The sequence below is a fragment of the Cherax quadricarinatus genome, chromosome 5 (genome assembly GCF_038502225.1).
Source record: "Cherax quadricarinatus isolate ZL_2023a chromosome 5, ASM3850222v1, whole genome shotgun sequence".
NCBI classification, from domain to species: domain Eukaryota; kingdom Metazoa; phylum Arthropoda; class Malacostraca; order Decapoda; family Parastacidae; genus Cherax; species Cherax quadricarinatus.
The window spans coordinates 53468269-53490405 of NC_091296.1; the positions used below are offsets into that span (position 1 = coordinate 53468269).

General features: G+C 39.4%; 1 protein-coding gene across 2 annotated transcripts in view; it reads right to left on the minus strand.

Moving 5' to 3' along the window:
• LOC128684756 (centrosomal protein of 76 kDa-like) overlaps positions 1-22137 on the minus strand; it is a 60379-nt gene that overhangs the window by 534 nt on the left and 37708 nt on the right. The window contains exons 9-12 of one of the 2 annotated variants that reach the window (XM_070102033.1): positions 17377-17474; positions 13027-13224; positions 7438-7667; positions 2323-3463 (exon numbers count right to left, since the gene is read on the minus strand). In XM_070102033.1, coding sequence (XP_069958134.1) covers positions 3337-3463; positions 7438-7667; positions 13027-13224; positions 17377-17474 — 653 coding nt within the window. In that variant the 3' untranslated portion in view covers positions 2323-3336. Of the gene's footprint in view, positions 1-2322; positions 3464-7437; positions 7668-13026; positions 13225-17376; positions 17475-22137 lie in introns of those variants that run through there. The other variant, XM_070102025.1, reaches the window with a different exon arrangement.

A 22137-nucleotide genomic window follows, 5' to 3' on the forward strand; every position in this document is an offset into this window, starting at 1 on the left:
TTTTTTTTTTTAACAAGTCGGCCGTCTCCCACCGAGGCAGGGTGACCCAAAAAGAAAGAAAATCCCCAAAAAGAAAATACAGTAGACCCCCACTTTACGATCAGCTCCCAATGCAACCAATTATGTAAGCGTATTTATGTAAGTGCATTTGTACGTGTATGTTTGGGGGTCTGAAATGGACTAATCTAATTCACAATATTCCTTATGGTAACAAATTCGTTCAGTAATGGCACCTGAACATACTTCTGGAATGAAATAATATCCTAAGCCAGGGGCCACTGTACTTTCATCATCATTCAACACTTTCACCTCACTCGCACATAATCACTGTTTTTGCAGAGGTGCTCAAAACAAAACAGCTAACCCCTTGACTGTCACAATCCCCAATTCTGAGGTGTCTCCTGGTGTTGCAAAAAAAAAAAAAAAAAAAAAAAAAAATCTTATGAAATGGTAGAGAATCTTTTCCCGATTGTAATGACACCAAAAACACGAAATTTGATGGAAAACTGACGGAATTACGCTCTCACGAAGTTAGCGACCTTGGCGATATTTACAAATCTGCGATTTCGCCCACTTTGAGCCCTATTTTCGGCTAATTTCGTTGTTCCAGTCGACCAAACTCATTGCTATTTCTTTAGAACTCCATTTTTTCTATCGATTGAGTACAAGAAACTCCCCATTTACTGATTTCAACTACCCAATAATGTGGTCAGAAATTTGCAATTTGGCCAATTTCACAAAAATTAAAAAATATGACAATTTCAAAATAAGGTCCAAAATGAACAATGCAGACATTCCTGTCTCTAAAATAACATTTTCTTTGTTCATCAGTCACGTCTCCAAGCCCCTCTGATATTACTCTTGCTTTCTATTTTGAATTTTTATTCAAACAAAAAATAGAAGATTTACTGTTATGTAGACTATTGCAATACTGTAATAATTGTATAAATAACATCAACCCATTCACGTCTGCATATTAGAATGGCTAGTTGGACATTTATTGGACAATGACATCATTTGTTTACTTTTGAACATCGGCAAAAATCAAACATTTCCCCTACTTTGACCTCCATTTCCAGGTTCTTTTTATAGTAAAATCACTCAAAATCACCTCTATTTCTATAATATGTTTTCCATTCTATCAAATGAGATCAAGAAAATGAGAATACAACCATAAATACTATACGAAAATAGACCACAAAGTCGGCATTTTAATTAAAAAAAACGGTCGTTTTTTTTTCTCATTATGCACTGCATGCTCCAGGATTTTTTTTATATGGTGCACACTGACCACACAGACCCATTCTCTCACATGTGGGCCTATCAGCTTTCTCCTGCTTGATTTGAAGCCGCTAGAATTTATGAGTATATATACCTCAAACACGGTACCTCGTAAGACGTATATATATGATCTCGACAGTCAAAGGGTTAAGAAGCATATACGTATAAAGATACACAACATGTCGATCCAAACTGCTAATATCCCGAAATATTGTTTTTTAAGGTTTTTAAGCACAAAAATAGTTAATTATACCAAAGAATACACAGTGTAATAGTAAACTAAATGTAAAAACCTTGAATAACACAGAAAACCTTGAACAGAGAAAACTAACACTGCATGAGTCCATTCTAGACCCCTAAGAATCATTCGCTGCAAACTTTTTTTTTAAGAGGTGTAAGCACAGAAAAAATAATCAAAATTTGAAAAATCCTTAATTATACAAAATAATGCACAGTTTAATAGAGAAAAAACTTAAATAACAGAGAAAAAACATACCATAAACAACCAAGAAAACAAAATGAATTAGAAATACAAAATACATCACAAGGAGTTCACAGCAAATGAACGCACGTTTGACCGAGACCAACTACAAGGCGAGGGTCTTTGTTAGGTGTACACAAACAACATGAAGTAGGGAAAATTGGCACGTGCAAAAAAAATGGCATGGAATGTGAAAATTGGCGCGGCTGTGTTTGTTCGGCACCCGATTGTGTGTTCATGACCAGATGCAAAAATTTGGTGAATTTTTTGGTTGTGAACGAATTAGTTTGTGTTTGGAAGCATTCATGACCAGAGGTTCCACTGTATATTCTAGCTTCCCCAAAACACTTTTGCTGGAGTTATTTTTGCATTCGCATTGATAAAAATATGTGTCAGACCATATTGCAAAAGAGAGACAAGACAGCAATGTTAGAGAGAATGATCTTAGCTGCCTGAAATCATACTAAATTAGTTACAACAACAGTGTGCTGCTACCCTATTCTATATGATAGCTACACATGGCAACAAAGGCTAGTTATGTTTCCTCCATCATATTCCATAAAAAGGATAACAGGGAAACTTCAGGTATAGCAGGGAAAGTTCAGTAGCTATAGGAGCTTTAAAAGATTTTGTTCCAGAATAATTGCCTTAGTTTCTCTAACATACAATACCAGCCCACTTAACACCACCTTTCCTCACACTTGGACCATTTGTCCTACTTACATTACCTGCCTCTAACTGCCCCTACTCTCGTGTAGTTGATACTTGATAGACCTTAAACCTAACTAGCATGACCTACTACCACCCCAACACCAATTTCCATTTCTGTCTACATATACACCAACCAATCCCCACTCCTAAAGCAGTATGACCCCAACATACATCTATACAGGAGGATAGATAGAATGGCTGAGGGAACTTAAATAAAATTAAATGAGACGAATATAAGTAGCTATAACAACCAAGCCTGGCCCAAGGCCAGGCTGAACGAGCAGGAAAACTCTTGAAACCCATCAAGAATATATCAAAGATATACGTACCAATGGACAGAAAATATCAGCACGGAGAAAGCAGTTTGCAGGAGAATGACGTGTAAAATTCTGTAAGAATCTGGATATTTATTAAAATCACAGAATTACACCCATGAGAGTCATTCAATGTTATAAAGCAAAGGGGTAGACAAAGTTTGAGGAAGAGTAACCCAAGTGTTAATAGTGAACACAAAAGCAAGAAGAGGTCAATGTAGTAAATTAATTTGTTAAAAAAGTGATGGTAAGAAACTGCACTGAGGGTATGACTTTCAGAGGAGAGCAGACTGAGTACCAAGATGATGAAGGAGAAAGGGGAAAAAGAAATCAGAATTCTCTTTGATGATTGTAATAATTTATTAAAAGACACTGGACTTTCTGTATGACCAGACAATTCTTGCAGTGTGGTGCTGGGTACTACTTCAAAAGTTGACCAATACATAATGACCAAAGTGCTGTTTCCTATACAGGTCCACATTCCTTTATCCGAAATTCTGAAATTCAAAAAGCTTTGAAAACTGAAGTTTTTTCGTGGAGTGTGGAGTGTTAGTCACTGACAGCCAGAGTGGCAGGAGTCAGTTGTGTCTCAGCGCTTGTAGTGTTCACACGTGCATCTGCTGTTTGCTGACGTATTTTGTTTTTGCTTTTTATTTTGTGACTGTTTAACTTCACTCTGAAAATATCAAAAAGAGCTGCAGATACCCCTATGGGTAACAGTGTGAAAAATAAAAGGAAGCATCCGACGTTATCAATAACGCAGAAAGTAGAGTTACTGCAGAAGCTTGATCATGGTGTGTCAGAGTGGCGTCTTACTGAAGAATATGGTGTTGGAACTACCACTGTTTATGATTTAAAGAAATGATGTTAAATACAAATAAGCATGAGAATAGTAATGATGATGATCACATTGTGAACACAGGTGAAAAAGTCCCCATAGACAATATAGTGAAAATGTGTGATCAATTAAGTCTTTAAAAATGTCATCTGTCATAGTGCTGATTCATTGCTTGAGAATCACGTTCTTGGTCTATAATCATCCCACTATTTCATTTATCACTATATTACTCTATAAATAAACTGTAGTAGTATGTGTAGTCTTTATTTATCCCACTTAGTGTGAGCATTCATACGTTTTTGCTGCAGTGTTAATGTCTGATTATGGTGTGCTGCTCTAAACCCCACCTTCAATGGGGCTTAGTTACTAGTGGCGTTCCACAAGGATCAGTTTTAGGCCCTCTCTTGTTTATAATTTACATTAATGACCTTGATGAAAGGATTACGAGTGACATGAGCAAGTTTGCTGATGATACGAAGATAGGCCGTATGATTCATTCTGAGGAGGATAGCAATGAACTGCAGGAGGATTTAGACAAATTAATGTCTTGGTCTGAAAAATGGCAGATGAAGTTCAATGTGGATAAGTGTAAGGTACTGGTCCTTGGTAATGAAAATAACCCTCGAAGCTATAAACTAGGTGAAGTAGAGCTTCATCATACAGAGTGGGAAAAGGACTTGGGAGTCATGGTAAGCAAAAACCTAAAGCCAAGGCAGCAGTGCCTAAGTGTGCACAACAAGGCAAACAGATTACTTGGATTTATCTCAAGAAGTATAAGTAACAGAAGCCCAAAAGTTATTTTACAGCTCTATACATCACTGGTGAGGCCTCATTTAGATTATGCTGCTCAGTTTTGGTCTCCTTACTACAGGATGAATATAGACTCATTGGAGAACATACAGAGAAGAATGACTAAAATGATTTACTGTGTAAGGAATCTCCCATATGAAGATAGACTTAAAGCCTTAAATCTTCACTCTCTGGAGAGATGTAGAATGAGAGGAGATATCATTGAGGTGTATAAGTGGATGACGGGCATAAACAAAGGAGATATTAATAAGGTATTGAGGGTGTTGAACCAGGTAAGAATCAGAAATAATGGATTTAAGTTGGATAAATTTAGATTTAGAAAGGACATAGGTAAGTACTGGTTTTCTAACAGAGTTGTGGATGCGTGGGACAATCTTCCCAGTGGGGTGATAGAGGCTAGGACCTTGGGTAGCTTTAAGAAGAGATTGGACAAATATACGAGTGAGAGGGGCTGGGTTTGATTAGTGTCATTGGGTATGGGAGATAATTCTTGGGTAGCTTTGGGTAGAGGTCGTTTTGTATGGGCCAGTAGGCCTTCTGCAGTGTTCCTCCATTCTTATGTTCTTATGTTCATTCTGAAATTCGAAACACTACTGTCCCCGAGGATTTCAGATAAAGGAATGTGTACCTGTAACTGACAGCAATAAGGGAAGGATGGCCAGAGTTCTTATTGCAGTTTGATTAAAAACAGTTTATCAGTTACTAAACTTACACCATCAAAGCTGAGTTATCTCACAATGGTAAAGTTAATACCTAATAATAGCCAAAACATAGCAATAGGCTGCAGAAGATTAAAAGGTTTGGAAGTGTCGAATGTGTGGAAGAACTCACAAATTCATTGCCCTGAATACTAAAATGGTAAGAACCCAGAAAACATGTCCATCCATCTCTGATGATTATATGACACAGCCTAGTACTGAATGTAAAGACAAAGAAATCAAAAGTCTGAATTATCTGCAACACAATGACCCTCAGTAATAATGGTAGAATTACCAATGAAATATTAGGTACATAAACACAGATGCAACTAATGACATTTTTATTGTGGCCACAATAAAATGTCACATTAGTTGCATCTCACACCATAGCAATAAGGATGATGGTGGTAAAAAGTATACATAACTACTGTGAAAATTCAAGGTGACTGTCACAGCCACCCTTAAACCACATTATTAGTGAAAACACTGAATAACACTCTAAGAGGATTTGAAACCATTAGTGGATACAACAGAAGTATCAGAAGCATGAAGAGCAGACTCGAAAGAAGCATGAAGAGCAGACTCAACAGAAGCATGAAGAGCAGACTCGACAGAAGCATGAAGAGCAGACTCGACAGAAGCATGAAGAGCAGACTCGACAGAAGCATGAAGAGCAGACTCGACAGAAGCATGAAGAGCAGACTCGACAGAAGCATGAAGAGCAGACTCGACAGAAGCATGAAGAGCAGACTCGACAACAGGGACTTCCCAAAGTGAAAGGAAGCATGATAAAAGAAGAATAAAAAAAATGAGGTAGGTTAAGGAACTCTATAAAGAATCTGCAGGTATAGCATAAACTAAAGCAATACAATGAAAAGACGAGGTAGGTCAAGGAACTCTAAAGGGTCTACAGGTATAGTATAAACTAAAGCAATACAATGAAAAGACGAGGTAGGTCAAGGAACTCTAAAAGGGTCTACAGGTATAGTATAAACTAAAGCAATACAATGAAAAGATGAGGTAGGTCAAGGAACTCTAAAAGGGTCTACAGGTATAGTATAAACTAAAGCAATACAATGAAAAGGGATGATGATCAAATTATTAGATATATTAATGTCTGAAAAAATTCCATGGCACCATTTTTTAACTGTGTAACTTAATATGTATGTTATGTATATAACTCACTGATAATCCATCCAATAACTTGAAATTTGGTAGGGTGTGCAAAAGAAGAAAATTAAAACTGAATACAGGAAAGAGTAAGGTTATGAGGATAACAAAAACATTAGGTGATAAAAGATTGGATATCAGACTGGAGGGAGAGAGTATGGAGGAGGTGAATGTGTTCAGATATTTGGGAGTGGACGTGTCAGCGGATGGGTCTATGAAAGATGAGGTGAATCATAGAATTGATGAGGGGAAAAGGGTGAGTGGTGCACTTAGGAGTCTGTGGAGACAAAGAACTTTGTCCTTGGAGGCAAAGAGGGAAATGTATGAGAGTACAGTTTTACCAACGCTCTTATATGGGTGTGAAGCATGGGTGATGAATGTTGCAGCGAGGAGAAGGCTGGAGGCAGTGGAGATGTCATGTCTGAGGGCAATGTGTGGTGTGAATATAATGCAGAGAATTCGTAGTTTGGAAGTTAGGAGGAGGTGTGGGATTACCAAAACTGTTGTCCAGAGGGCTGAGGAAGGGTTGTTAAGGTGGTTCGGACATGTAGAGAGAATGGAGCGAAACAGAGTGACTTCAAAAGTGTATCAGTCTGTAGTGGAAGGAAGGCGGGGTAGGGGTCGGCCTAGGAAAGGTTGGAGGGAGAGGGTAAAGGAGGTTTTGTGTGCGAGGGGCTTGGACTTCCAGCAGGCATGCGTGAGCGTGTTTGATAGGAGTGAATGGAGACAAATGGTTTTTAATACTTGACGTGCTGTTGGAGTGTGAGCAAAGTAACATTTATGAAGGGGTTCAGGGAAACCGGCAGGCCGGACTTGAGTCCTGGAGATGGGAAATACAGTGCCTGCACTCTGAAGGAGGGGTGTTAATGTTGCAGTTTAAAAACTGTAGTGTAAAGCACCCTTCTGGCAAGACAGTGATGGAGTGAATGATGGTGAAAGTTTTTCTTTTTCGGGCCACCCTGCCTTGGTGGGAATCGGCCAGTGTGATAATAATAATAAAAAACTTGAAATAAAGTAAGAAGAGTAAAAGACAAAATGACATAGGCAGTGAGAAAAAACAATAGCTATACAAAAAAGTTAAATAAATGAAGCAAAAGTTATATACATAAACACGCTTCTGCAGAGCATTCTTACTTTAATATTGTAGTGAAGGCACGACGTGGAGAACAATGTACAAAGTGGAAGGGAAATGCCTTAAAAGTATGTCCCTCAGGCACAGTATGCATAAGAGCAGCTGAGAAGAGTTCTGTTCCTCGACCTTCAGTGCCACCGTCACCATCGACAGCTCTTCTCTCATAGGACCATAATGCAGGAGTCAGTATGTAGCTCAGATGATCATCAAAGTTGGAGCTCAAGCCAGTGTCCTGAGAAAAAACAAAGTTGGAGCTCAAGTCAGTGGTGGTGGTGAGTCATGCATACTCACAATGCAAAACAAAACAAAGCTGCATCTCAGTATGGCTTGGGCAATTAGGAAAGATGGAGAAGAATAGGATGACTAAGAGGGTTAATCAACCTGGGGTGGAAGGAAGGAGGGGTAAGGGTCATCCTAGGAAGGGCTAGAGGGAGTATGTTAAGGAGATTATAAGTGGCAGGGGCTTGAGCAATGGCTTTAAATTGGAAAAATTCTGATTCATGAAGGATATAGGAAAGCACTGGTTTGGTAATAAAGTTGTGGATGAGTGGAACACACTCCCACAAGTACCGTCATAGACACTAAGACGTTGTGCAGTTTTAAAAATAGGTTGGATAAATACATGAGTGGGTGTGGGTGGGTGCGAGTTGGACCTGACTAGCTTGTGCTACTAGGTCGGATGCACTGCTCCTCCCTTAACTGAAGTGTCTGACCTCACTAGGGCAAGGCATTGGCTTAAGCCGGTGGGAGAACAGGAGCTGCCTCGCATAAGCCAGTAGGCCTGTTGCAGTGTTCCTTTTTTCTTATGTTCTTATGTTTAGTAAAACTGCACCTTCTTATAATCTTCAAACTGCGAATGCTCTGCATAAAATTCACACCATACACTACCCTGGCCCGGTGGTCTGGTGGCTAAAACTCCCGCTTCACACACGGAGGGCCCGGGTTCGATTCCCGGCGGGTGGAAATTCCGACACGTTTCCTTACACCTATTGTCCTGTTCACCTAGCAGCAAATAGGTACCTGGGTGTTAGTCGACTGGTGTGGGTCGCATCCTGGGGGACAAGATTAAGGACCCCAATGGAAATAAGTTAGACAGTCCTCGATGACGCACTGACTTTCTTGGGTTATCCTGGGTGGCTAACCCTCCGGGGTTAAAAATCCGAACGAAATCTTATCTTATCTTATCTTATCAGACGTGGCATCTCCACTGCCTCCAACCTCCTCCTCGGTGCAATATTAACAACCCACTATATGTACTCTCATACATTTCCCTGTTTGCTTCTACAGATAACATTTTTGTCTCCACAGACTCCTCAGTGCACCACTCACCTTTTTTCTCCCCTTCTCAATTCAATGGTTCACTTTACCTTACATAGACCCATCCACTGACAAGTCTACTCCCAAATATCTGAACACCTTCACTTACTCCATACTCCCTTCCTCCAATCTGATATCCAATCTTTCATTACCTAAATTTTTTGTTACCCATCATCACCTTGCTCTTTCATATTTTCACTATTAATTTCCTTCTTTCATATATCCTCCCAAATTCATCCACCAACCTTTGCAACTTCTCTTTGGTATCTCCCAAAAGCAGCATGTCTGTGGCAAAAAAGCCACTGTATTAGATTCTTTATATTTCAATCCCACATTTCTTCCCAACACCCAAGCATTCACTTCTTTTACAACCAACTCTATAAATGTTAAACAATCATGGTGACATCACATCCCTGTCTAAGGCCTACTTTTACTGGAAAATAGTCTCTTCTCATACCTACCCTAACCTGAACCTCACAAGCCTCGTAAAAACTCTTAACTGCTTTAAGTAATCTACCAACTACTCTATATACTTGCAACATCTGCCATATTGCTCCCCTATCCTTCCTATCATATGCCTTTCCTAAATCCATAAGTGCAACAAAAACTTCCTTACCCTTATCTAAATACTTTTCACTTATATGCTTTAATGTAAACACTTGGTCTACAGATCCCCTACCCTTCCTAAAGCTTCCCTGTTCATCTGTACTCCTGCTCTCTGTCTTACTCTTAATTAATTCTTGCAATGTAACTCTACCACTCATTTTACCTAGTATACTCAACAGGCTTATTCCCCAAGAATTCTTACATTCTCTTTTGTCCCCTTTTTCTTTATAGAAGGGAAAATTATCCATGCTCTCCAACAATCTCAAGGTACCTTCCCCTCTTTCATATATTTATTGAATAAAAACACCAACCACCCCAGAACTATATCCCTACCTGCTTTTAAGATTTCTGCCTTGATTCCCATCAATCCCAGCTGCTTTACCCCCTTTCAGTTCACCCACTGCCTCATACACGTCATCCACACTCACATCTGGTCCTTCCTTACTCCTAAAAGATTTTATACCTCCCTGGCCAATGAATGAAATTACTGCTTCTCTCTTCATCAACATTTAAGAGTTCTTCAAAATATTCTCTCCATCTTCCCAGTACCTCCATCTCCTCATCTAATTCTTGATAAGCATAATTTAAAAATAATATAATGCCAGCAACAATAATAGCAATTTTTATCATGTTCTGATCTTACTTGATTTAGGGAAATTCTTTGTTGCATTCAGCAAGCAGGTCAAGATGACTGAGATTTTTGTTTTGAGGGTTGTATAAAGCTGTCCATAAATAAAAAAGCAATAGCTCATAGTGTTGCAGTCTCTAGCTTTCTTGAAGCAGAAAGAGCAGTGCAAGACTAACACCTGACTTGCTGAAGCTTAGTACAGCTCCTTAACTTATTTTGAAGCAATGGTATATTAGGAGTTCTTGCTTTTATTTATATATATAGTGGTACCCTGAGTTTCGACCACCTCCCAACTCGAACAATTATTTAAGCGTATTATTGTAAGTGCTTTTGTAAGTGTATTTTTGGGGGTCTGCAACGGACTAATTTAATTTACATTATTCCTTATGGGAACAAATTCGTTAGGTAATAGCACTCAAACAGCCTTCTGGAACGAATTATGGCTGAAACTCGGGGTTCCACTGTATCACTGTCAACTGGCAGTGGGATGGCACAACACTTCTTGGCTGGGATCAAAAAGTCAGTGTTCGTATCAATGGAAAAAAGTTTTTTCCTGGTTTGACTGGTATTTATAAAGATTTTTGTAGGCCTTGAGATCCTTCCCAGTGAAGGGGGAGATGTAGTTCACGAAGTAATAATGTGAATCATGAGTTGTGAAATTGGATGGTGATGCAACATCACTTGTGACAACTTGGTAGAAGAGGCCAGCTGGCAACAGGTACACAGTGTGCCTCAACCTTGCTAACCTAAGCCTCTGCAGACATTTTTTGCATGCACATTAACTGTAATAAAGAGACAGCTTAAGACCAGACCAAGAGTGACTACATGAGAGATTAAAGAAAAAGAGTCATGAACTGCTTCTTATGTCTATTAGAACTGTTAATAGGCGTGTAAAGAAACTTGGCAACGGCAGTCATCAACCTGTCCAGATAACAATTTTGAGCCATGTGAAGAGAATTCGAAGAGTTGTGTTTGCAAAGAAATACCAAACATGGACCAGAAAAAGTGGAGTGAGGTTCTTTAGTGATAAAGTGGCTTTCACAGTGACCTGTAACCATGGAAGGAACATTTAGATGCCCAAGTAGTGACCCTTTTGAATTCACATTACACCTGTGGTACCACAAAACTCCCTGAATCTCTGATGGTTTTGGCTTGTTTTGGTGCTAAAAGTGTTGATGACTTGATCATGATGCCCAACACCAATATTTGAAGCATACAACTACCTAGAACTGCTCTGTGATCATTTACCAGAATCTTTCACTCAGTGTGGTTCAAAGATTTTTATGCAAGACAATGCTTCTTGCAACACTGCTAAATCAGTTTTTCAATAGTTCTGTGACTGTGAAATAACCTTCGATGACCAGCCAGGAAATTCTCGAGACCTGTATCCCACCAAAAACCACTGGGCTGTGTGAAATAATGTTGTGTACAAATCTTAGTGGCTGCAATCTATAAAACTATTTAAACCTAGTTAATAGGTTGGTAGACAGCAACCGCCCAGGAAGGTACTACCGTCCTGCCAAGTGAGTGTAGAACGGAAGCCTGTAGTTGTTTTACATGATGGTGGGATTGCTGGTGTCTTTTTATTCTGTCTCATACACATGCAAGATTTCAGGTACGACTTGCTACTTCTACTTACACTTAGGTCACACTACACATACATGTACAAACATATATATACACACCCCTCTGGGTTTTCTTCTATTTTCTTTCTAGTTCTTGTTCTTGTTTATTTCCTCTTAACTCCGTGGGGAAGTGGAACAAAATTCTTCCTCCGTAAGCCATGCGTGTTGTAAGAGGCGACTAAAATGCCGGGAGCAAGGGGCTGGTAACCTCTTCTCCTGTATATATTACTAAATGTAAAAGGAGAAACTTTCATTTTTCCTTTTGGGCCACCCCGCCTCGGTGGGATACGGTCGGTGTGTTGAAAGAAGAAGAATAGGTTGGTAGACAGTAACCTCCCAGGAGGTACTTCCATCCTGCCAAGTGAGTGTAAAACAGAAGCCTGTAATTGTTTTACATGATGGTAGGATTGCTGGTGCCATTTTTCTGTTTCATAAACATGCAAGATTTCAGGTACGTCTTGCTACTTCTACTTACACTTAGGTCACACTACATTTGGATGTATAAGCATATATACACATACCCCTCTGGGTTTTCTTCTACTTTCTTACTAGTTCTTGCTCTTGTTTATTTCCTCTTATCTCCACGGGGAAGTGGAACAGAATTCTTCCTCCGTAAGCCATGCGTGTCATAAGAGTCAACTAAAATGACAGGAGTGAGGTACTAGTAACCCCTTCTCCTGTTTACATTACTAAAGTTTAAAAGAGAGACTTTCGTTTTTCTTTTTGGACCACCCTGTCTCGGTGGGACACGACTAATTTGTTGAAAGAAAGAAAAAAACACACAAACAAACAAAAACACACACACACACACACCTGGATTTTTCTATTTTCTTAATAGTTCTTGTTTTTCTTTATTTCCTCTCATCTCCATGGGAAAGTGGAAGAGAATTCTTCCTCTGTAAGCCATGTGTGTCATAAGAGAGGAATAAAATGCCAGGAGCAAGGCGCTAGTAACCCCTTCTCTTGTATAAATTACTAAATTTAAAGAGGAAAACTTTTGTTTTTCTTTTTAGGTTACCCTACCTAAGTGGGATATGGTTGGTGTGTTAAAAAAAAAAAAATTAAAGGACAAACATGATGCACATTTGAATTCTTTTAGGCAAATTTTCCAAAATTTTAGTTGTTTGATTAGCAAGGCCTTTGATAAGAACAATATTTAAAAATACTCGCTCCAGAATGACTGCCCCAATCCCTTAAACATGGCTAAATCACGGTGAATAATTCTACAAGAGTCAACATCATTACTGTAACACATGAACCTGTAGTAGGATCCATTTGAAGGAAACAAAACTGTTGTTATAATAAACAAATTTAAATGATTACGAACACAGCCAAGCTATTTCAAAATTTTCAGTTATATTGTATACAGTGTATCTGCAAGTATATACAGCACTATAAAGACAAGAGTTACTTACACTTCTGTGTTCAATTATATATACTCTTAGCTGCACCTCCATGTCAGAACTCCTTTTGTTTTCCTCACTAGAAGCTGGTGTTAGTGGTACCAAGCAAGGAGACTTTACTATCATGCTTGATATAGCACTCGGAGACATCATCTTCCAAGCACTGCTATCTTCCAAGGAGAAGCTGCAATACTCTATTTTGTCAGATGCCTGCAAATCATAAAAACAAAGAAATAATGGAACATTATCAAGGAAAAATCAAACAATTAAAGATACCAGATAAAATGTTGAAGCGTCCTGCCATTTTAGAGTCGAGACTAAGAGTTTATGAAAAGTTGCAACTGAGACAAAACCTTTAAAAAACCAGAGGTAATCATAACTATAAACCCATAGATTCTCAGTGGGATACAGCCGGTTTGTTGAAAGAAGAAGAAATCTATATATACAAGTTTACATTATGCTGTACTCGTTAAAGTATGTCAATCTCCCTCTAAAACAATGACCTGAAAACAGGTTTTCCCACACACCTTAGGACATGTTTCAACCATTTACTAAGTAATTAACATACATTCTTCACGGTTCCATGGGGTAAATTTACCCACGACTCATGGATGACATGCTACAGCTGTGGGAGTGGGCTGATATCCTTCCTCTGTAGATCTCTATCAGAGCCTAGAGGCTCTCAGTGAGGTTCAAGTCTGGGAAATTTCCTGGCCAGTCACCAAAGGGTACCTCATAGGCATGAAGCCACTAAACAACAGATTTTGCAGTGTGGCAAGGAGCACTGTCTTGCTTAAAAAAGTTGCACCACACTAAGTAAATGATTCAGGTAACTGATAAAAGAGCAATTCCAAGTATGTTACTTCAGTTACTGTTAGTGGAGAAGTTTTGGGCTTCCTTGGACATGGCTTTAGCGTGGGCATGTCATCAATGCTGTCCTCAAAGATAGTGTTGATGACATGTCCACATCATAGCAATACTGATGCCATGCCAACTCACACACATCAATGGCTTCTACTATTTCCTTCAATTGATGGCCTGACTTATATAATACAATGATCTGTGCAACTATCTTTTGTGTTAGCAATTTACTCTGGTCCACATTAATTCATCAGCCAAAAACGTCCAACAAACTTGGCGCTCAAAACCACAGAGTGCACAGGGACCATGAACACAAATCTGCCTGTCATACAAGACTAGAAGGCCAGTTAAGTTGATTGTGATGCACAACAACCAACACATGAAGCAGTACAACCATTTAGAACTTCTCTGTGATCATTTTCCAGAATCTTTCACTCAGTGTGGTGCAAAGAATTTTATGCAAAACAATGCTTCTTGCAACACTGCTAAATCAGTTGCTTAATGGGTTCATGACTGTGACATAACCTCTCATGACTAGCCAGGTAATTCCCCAGAACTGTACCCCATTGACAACCTCTGGGCTGTGATAGAGAAATTTAGAGGAAGGACATCATGGGAAAATGTACCACAAGAAACCCTCAAAAATTTTTGTAAATTACTTCTTAGATAACTGAAGATGTCCTAACGCATGAGGGATGACCTACAAAATACTAAATCTTTGAGAAATACACTACAATATTTATTTTTTCTAAAGTTTGTGATCAATTTGAGATGGGTAGGGGGGCAGCCGGTGTACTTAACCCTTTCAGTATCGGTCCCGTCATATCACAGCTTTGAAGCCAGTGTCGGTCCTGTAATATGATGTCATGAGCTCAACTCACTCAGATAGACTGTGAGCAGTAAATTTGTGCTTAAATATGAGAGAATGGGTCTATGCAGACCAAGGTAGTAGGCTGGTAGACAGCAACCACCCAAGGAGGTACATGTACTACTGTTCTGCCAAGTGAGTGTAAAATGAAAGTCTGTTAATTGTTTTATATGATGGTTAGGATTGCTGGTGTCTTTTTTCTGTCTCAGAAACATGCTAGATTTTAGGTACGACTTGCTACTTCTACTTACACTTAGGTCACACTACACATGCATGAACAAGCATATGTATATACACACCCTTCTGGGTTTTCTTCTATTTTCTTACTACTTCTTCTTGTTTATTTCCTTTTATCTCCATGGGAAAGTGGAACAGAAGTCTTCCTCTGTAAGCCATGCATGTTGTAAGAGGCGACTAACATGCCGGAAGCAATGGGCTAGTAACCCCTTCTCCTGTATATGCTACTAAAGTTAAAAAGAGAGACTTTTGTTTTTCTCTCTGGGCCATCCTGCTTGGGTGGGATACAGCTGGTGCATTGAAAGAAGAAAGAAGGGTCTATGTGGTAAGTGTGCTCCATATAAAAAAATCCTGCAGCACACAGTGCATGAGAAAAAAAAGCTGCGACCATGTTTTTGGTTGTAAACAGCGATTTTGTGGTGTACTTTTGTATGTTTTTTATGGCTGTATTCTTGTTTTCTTGGTTTCATTTGATAGATTGGAAGATATGCTACAGAAATAGAGGTGATTCTGATTGGTTTTCGGGACTGAAAGTAGCTTGAAATTGAGCTCAAATTAACGGAAATGTTCGGTTTTTGCTGATGTTCGAGAGTAAACAAATCACGTCACTGTGGGTCTAATATTTGTTCACAAGTGTGCTGATATTATTTATACAATAATTACAATAATGCAGTAGTCTGCATAACAGTAAATCTTCTAATTTTTGTGTTATTAAAAATTCAAAATGGAAAGCAAGCATAATATAAGAGAGGCCTGAAGACATAACTAATGAACAGAAAAAAATGTTATTTTAGTGCCAGGAATGTCTGCTTTGTTTATTCTGGACCCTATTTTGAAATTGGTCATTCTTGAATTTTGTGTGAAATTGGCCAAATTACCAATTTCTTGTAATCAATTGATAGAATAAATGGATTTATCGCAAAATTTTTGCCGCGCATACCGATTAAAAACCCGCTCACCGATTTTCGTCCGAGACGCGTCCAATGTGCCCTCACATGTGCCGCCCGTCCCATTGTTTACCAGCCAGCCTCCGCGGTAACATCCAAGCATACACTCGGAATATTTCGTATTATTACAGTGTTTTCGGTGCTGTTTCTGGAAAATAAGTGACCATGGGCCCCAAGAAAGCTTCTAGTGCCAACCCTGTGGTAAAAAGGGTGAGAATTAGTATGGAAATTAAGAAAGATTTTGAAGGGTTTGGGGCTAACCCTGAGAAGCCTATGCCAGTTGTGGAATCCATTGTGCCTACTTCAAAGATTAAGGAAATGTGTGCACAGTGGGTTGAACTGCAAACCTTTATAGATGAAAATCACCCTGACACAGCTGTTGCAAGCCGTGCTGGTGACTATTTCAATGACAATGTTGTGGCCCATTTTAGACAAATCGTAAAGGAACGGGAGGTACAGAGCTCTATGGACAGATTTGTTGTGCGACAGAGGTCCAGTGACTCTCAAGCTGGTCCTAGTGGCATTAAAAGAAGAAGGGAAGTAACCCCGGAAAAGGACTTGCTACCTCAAGTCGTAATGGAAGGGGATTCCCCTTCTAAACAGTAAGAAGATAATGCTCTCCCCTCCTCCCATCCCATCAATCATCACCAGATCTTCAATAAAAGTAAGTGTCATGTAATTGTGCATGCCTTTTTCAGTTTGTGTGTATTAAAATTAACATTTCATGTGGTAAAAAAAATTTTTTTTCATACTTTTGGGCGTCTTGCACGGATTAATTTTATTTCCATTATTTCTTATGGGGAAAATTCATTCGCATAACGATTATTTCGCATAACAATTATCCCTCTTGCACGGATTAAAATCGTTAACCGGGGGTCCACTGTATTAGCAAAATAGCTATGAGTTTGGATGACTGGAACAATGGAACTGGCCCAAAATAGCGCTCAGAGTGGGCGAAATCACCGATGCATAAATATTGCCGAGACCGCTAACTTTGAGAGAGCATAATTCCGTAAGTTTTTCATCAAATTTTGTACTTTTGATTTCATTACCTTTGGAAAAAGATTTTCTATCATTTCATAAAATATTTTTTTTTTTAAATTCTTCAACCCTGAGAGCAAGTCTGCAAGCAGGCATTGCAACACTGAAAGGGTTAATGATGAGCACTGTACAATGCTGTGCTATATTCAGCAGAAAAACTAAGTCAGTGATATTCCTGACATTAAAAACTCAAATTACATTTTCAGGGCTCAAACATGAGTATAAATATGACTGGTCAGATCCTAGACCACAGTTTGACAATGGTGGATGAAGCCTCCACCATTTTTTGTGTTGAATAACTCACACAGGTTTAGAGGTGTATAAAATACAATCCAGTGTCTTAAGAAAACAATAAATACATGGACACTGCTAAAGCAAATACAACATGAGAAAATCACACAATCTCACCTGAGAGTTAGCATAAAAACTGCTGTCACTGAAGACTGCACTAATGGTCCCATAGCCATGAGCAGCCTTCTGGCCAACTTTGTGCAAGTACCGAGAACCTAAAATTATGGAAATTATTTAGATGACCTATCTGAGGATCTCGAAGGAGATGTTGACCTAAACAGGTGTTCTGTGGCCATGATCAGGGTCTGCTGTAGTCCCTGTGCGTTCCACGGCAAAACATTTTATGTACAACAACGGGCTGAGGCCATCAGGCCTTCCCATCATTGTCTTCTGTAATATTTTGTATTTATGAAAATACAGTATGTATGTACATATGCTTGTATGTAACTGGACAAACATGAACTTAGTGGACAAGACATATTTCATGATTAAAATGATTAAAAGAGGATATTTAACCACAAAATGGCAACAAGAGAGAGGTGAAAGTGTTTAAACTAAGGGAGGAAGAAGTTCGGGTGAGATATAAGCAACTATTGGAAGAAAGGTGGGCTAGTGCAAGTATGAGTATCGGGGGGGTTGAAGAGGGTTGGAATAGTTTTAAAAATGCAGTATTAGAATGTGGGGCAAAAGCTTGTGGCTATCAGAGGGTGGGTGCAGGAGGAAAGAGGAGTGATTGGTGGAATGATGAAGTAAAGTGTGTGATAAAAGAGAAAAGGGAAGCTTATGAGGGGTTTTTACAAAGCAGAAGTGTTATAAAAAGAGCAGAGTATATGGAGAGTAAAAGAAAGGTGAAGAGAATGGTGAGAGAGTGTAAAAGGAGAGCAGATGATAGAGTGGGAGAGGCACTGTCAAGAAATTTTGATGAAAATAAGAAAAAAAATTGGAGCAAGATAAACAAGTTAAGAAAGCCTAGGAAACGAATGGATTTCTCAGTTAAAAACAGAGTAGGGTAGTTAGTAGATGGGGAGATGGAGGTATTGGGTAGATATCGGGAATATTTTGAGGAACTTTTAAATGTCAATGAAGAAAGGGAGGCGGTAATTGCATGCACTGGCCAGAGAGGTATACCATCTTTTAGGACTGAAGAAGAGCAGGATGTGAGTGTGGGGGAGGTGTGCGAGGCATTACATAGAATGAAAGGGGGTAAAGCAGCTGGAACTGACGGGATCATGACAGAAATGTTAAAAGCAGGGGGGATATAGTGTTGGAGTGGTTGGTATGTATGTATGGCAGAGAGCATGTATAATTCCTTTTATAAAGGGAAAGGGGACAAAAGAGATTGTAAAAATTATAGAGGAATAAGTTTACTGAGTATACCAGGAAAAGTGTATGGTAGAGTTATTATTAAAAGAATTAGAGGCACGACAGAATGTAGGATTGCAGATGAGCAAGGAGGTTTTAGAGTGGGTAGGGATGTGTAGATCAAGAGTTTACATTGCAGCATATACGTGAACAGTATTTAGAGAATGGTAGGGAAGTTTTCATTGCATTTATGGGCTTAGAAAATGCATATAACAGAGTGGATAGGGGAGCAATGTGGCAGATGTTGCAAGTATATGGAATAGGTGGTAAGTTACTAAATGCTGTAAAGAGTTTTTATGAGGATAGTGAGGCTCAGGTTAGTGTGTGTGTAGAAGAGAGGGAGACTACTTCCCAGTAAAGGTGGGTTTTAGACAGGGATGTGTAATGTCACCATGGTTGTTTAACCCTTTGAGGGTTTTGGTCGTACTAGTACGTCTTACGCGTAGGGGTTTTTGACGTACTAGTACGCATAAATTCTAGCGGCCTCAAATCTCACAGGAAAAGGCTGATAAGCCTAGATGTGAGAGAATGGGTCTGTGTGGTGGGTGTGCGCAGTAGGAAAAAAATCTGGGACCCAGTGGTGTATTGTGGGAATGCCATCATAGTACACAATTTCCACCGTGCCCTGTGGTAAGAAGTTCCTCACTCCTCAGCGAATTGGGACACTTTTGTTCCCCAGTGAGAGTTCTAATACAGATGGAAGTGACAGTGAAGATGAGTTTCAAGGTTCTGGTGAGGTTTTGACCGAAACTAATGACCATAATATGGGTAATAGTGAGGAAAACCCAGACAACCCACAGCCTTTCACCTCTGGTGCTGGGCCATCTTGTTCACGTTCAGTTGTACCAAAATCAAAGAGGAAACTCCTATTTTCCAAAATCCCAGACTCAGATGTGAGCATTGGTGATGATAGTGATAGTGATTATGAACTACAAGCTCTTCAAACTTGTTCCAAGAATGGAGGAGAAGGAGGAGGCAGAGGAGGAGGAGGCAGAGGAGGAGGAGGCAAGAGGAGGAGGAGGCAAGAGCAGGAGGAGGCAAGAGGAGGAGGAGGCAGAGGAGGAGGAGGAGGAGGAAGAAGAAGAGGAGGAGGAGGAGGAAGAAGAGGAGGAGGAGGAGGAGGAGGAAGAAGAGGAGGAGGAGGAGGAGGAGGAGGAGGAGGAGGAAGAAGAGGAGGAGGAGGAAGAAGAAGAATACGTAATGATAACAATAATACATAATAATAATAATACATAATAATAATAATACATAATAATAATACATAATAATAATAATAGGTAATAATAATAATAATATGTAATAATAAATGTTCACCCATGACAGTAACAAGATAAGGGGAGATAACATCTGATAAGTGCTGACGTTTGATGAGGGTAAATGAGGGTAGAGCTGATGCCAAAAGATGAGATAAACATCGCCCTCCCTTTGTTTTTGCTGGTATACTAACATTTCTGTCTGTCTATTTGCCTGTCTGTCAAGCTTCCTGTCTATCTGTCTAGCTCTCTGTCTCAGAGAGCCACAAGACTGCGTCATCACTTTTACTCACATCTTCAAGCAGAGTATAGCACTTTGTCTGGGTTTCTTGGGTTATCCTAGGTAATTTATACTATGTATACTTGTATTTATGTGTACCTGTGAGACAGAGATAAAAAGACAGATAGAATGAGGGAGAAAGATAATTAGATAGAATGGAGGAAGGGAAGCAGCATCCGACCCCATTGTTTTGACAGGTGGGAGGGGGATTGAGTAATGAGACAATATGTCATTTTGACAGCTGCCGACTCCTGGTAATTTACACTATGGAGGAGGAGGAGAAGGAGAAGGAGGAAGAGTAGGGGGAAGAGGAAGAAGAGGAGGAGGAGGAGGAAGAGGAAGAGTAGGAGGAAGAGGAATAGTAGGAGGAAGATTAGGGGGAAGAGGAGGAAGAGGAAGAAGAGGAGGAGGAGGAGGAAGAGTAGGAGGAAGAGGAAGAAGAGGAGGAGGAGGAAGAGGAGGAGGAGGAAGAGGAAGAGTAGGAGGAAGAGGAAGAGTATGAGGAAGAGTAGGGGGAAGAGGAGGAAGAGTAGGGGGAAGAGGAGGAAGAGGAAGAAGAGGAGGAGGAGGGTGGAACACTAGTACACTGGTACTGGTACACTAACATTTCTGTCTGTCTATTTGTCTGTCTGTCAAGCTCCCTGTCTATCTGTCTATCCGTCTAGCTCTCTGTCTCAGAGAGCCACAAGACTGCGTCATCACTTTTACTCACATCTTCAAGCAGAGTATAGCACTTTGTCTAGATTTCTTGGGTTATCCTAGGTAATTTATACTATGTATACTTGTATTTATGTGTACCTGTGAGACAGAGATAGACAGACAGAAAGAGAGAGACAGATTGAAAGAGATAGAATGAGGGAGAAAGATAAAACACCATTGTGTATGACACCATGTTTCAGAGTTCCACAAGCTGCAGAACTAATAGGAATATGTTCAGTGACTGTATATTGGTATATATATTATAGAACAATAATAATAAACAATGTTTTGTATTGTTTGTTTTTGTAAACAAGTTTTGTAAACAATATATTGATAATTATGTTTGTGTGCTTATTGTGTTGTATACAACGAGTGTATATATGTACATTGCACCTTACTTTGGTCTCATAGGCCACATAAGTTATGTGAAAAAATAAAATAGTGAAAAAAACAACAAACCTTCAAATACAAGTAAACTAAAGTTTACCGGGTGAGCGGCAGTCGCCGCTGTTGCCATACGCGGCTCATTTTCTGCAAACTTCATGCATCCATATCTCCGTAAGTATTGATGGTAAATTTTTTTTGTTTATCCTATAATGTTTAGAAAAAAAAACTCTATTTTTTCATAAGAAAAAATAATTTTTTTTTTTTTTTGGAAATTTGGCCGACCCTGAGAACGAGTTTCGGAGAGGGCCTGTCGACCCTCAAAGGGTTAATATATTTATAGATGGGGTTGTAAAAGAAGTAAATGCTAGGGTGTTGGGGAGAGGGGTGGGATTAAATTATGAGGAATCAAATACAAAATGGGAATTGACACAGTTACATTTTGCTGATGATACCGTGCTTATGGGAGATTCTAAAGAAAAGTTGCAAAGGTTAGTGGACGAGTTTGGATGTGTGTGTAAAGGTATTAAGTTGAAAGTGAACATAGAAAAGACTTAGGTGATGAGGGTATCAAATGATTTAGATAAAGAAAAACTGGATATCAAATTGGAGAGGAGGAGTATGGAAGAAGTGAATATTTTCAGATATTTGGGAGTTCACATGTCAGCAGATGGATGTATGAAGGATGAGGTTAACCATAGAATTGATGAAGGAAAAAAGGTGAGTGGTGCATTGAGGTACATGTGGAGACAAAAAAAAAACATTATCTATGAAGGCAAAGAAGGGAATGTATGAAAGTATAGTGGTACCAACACTCTTATATGGGTGTGAAGCTTGGGTTGTAAATGCTGCAGCGAGGAGGCAGTTGGAGGCGGTGGAGATGTCCTGTTGGAGTGCGGA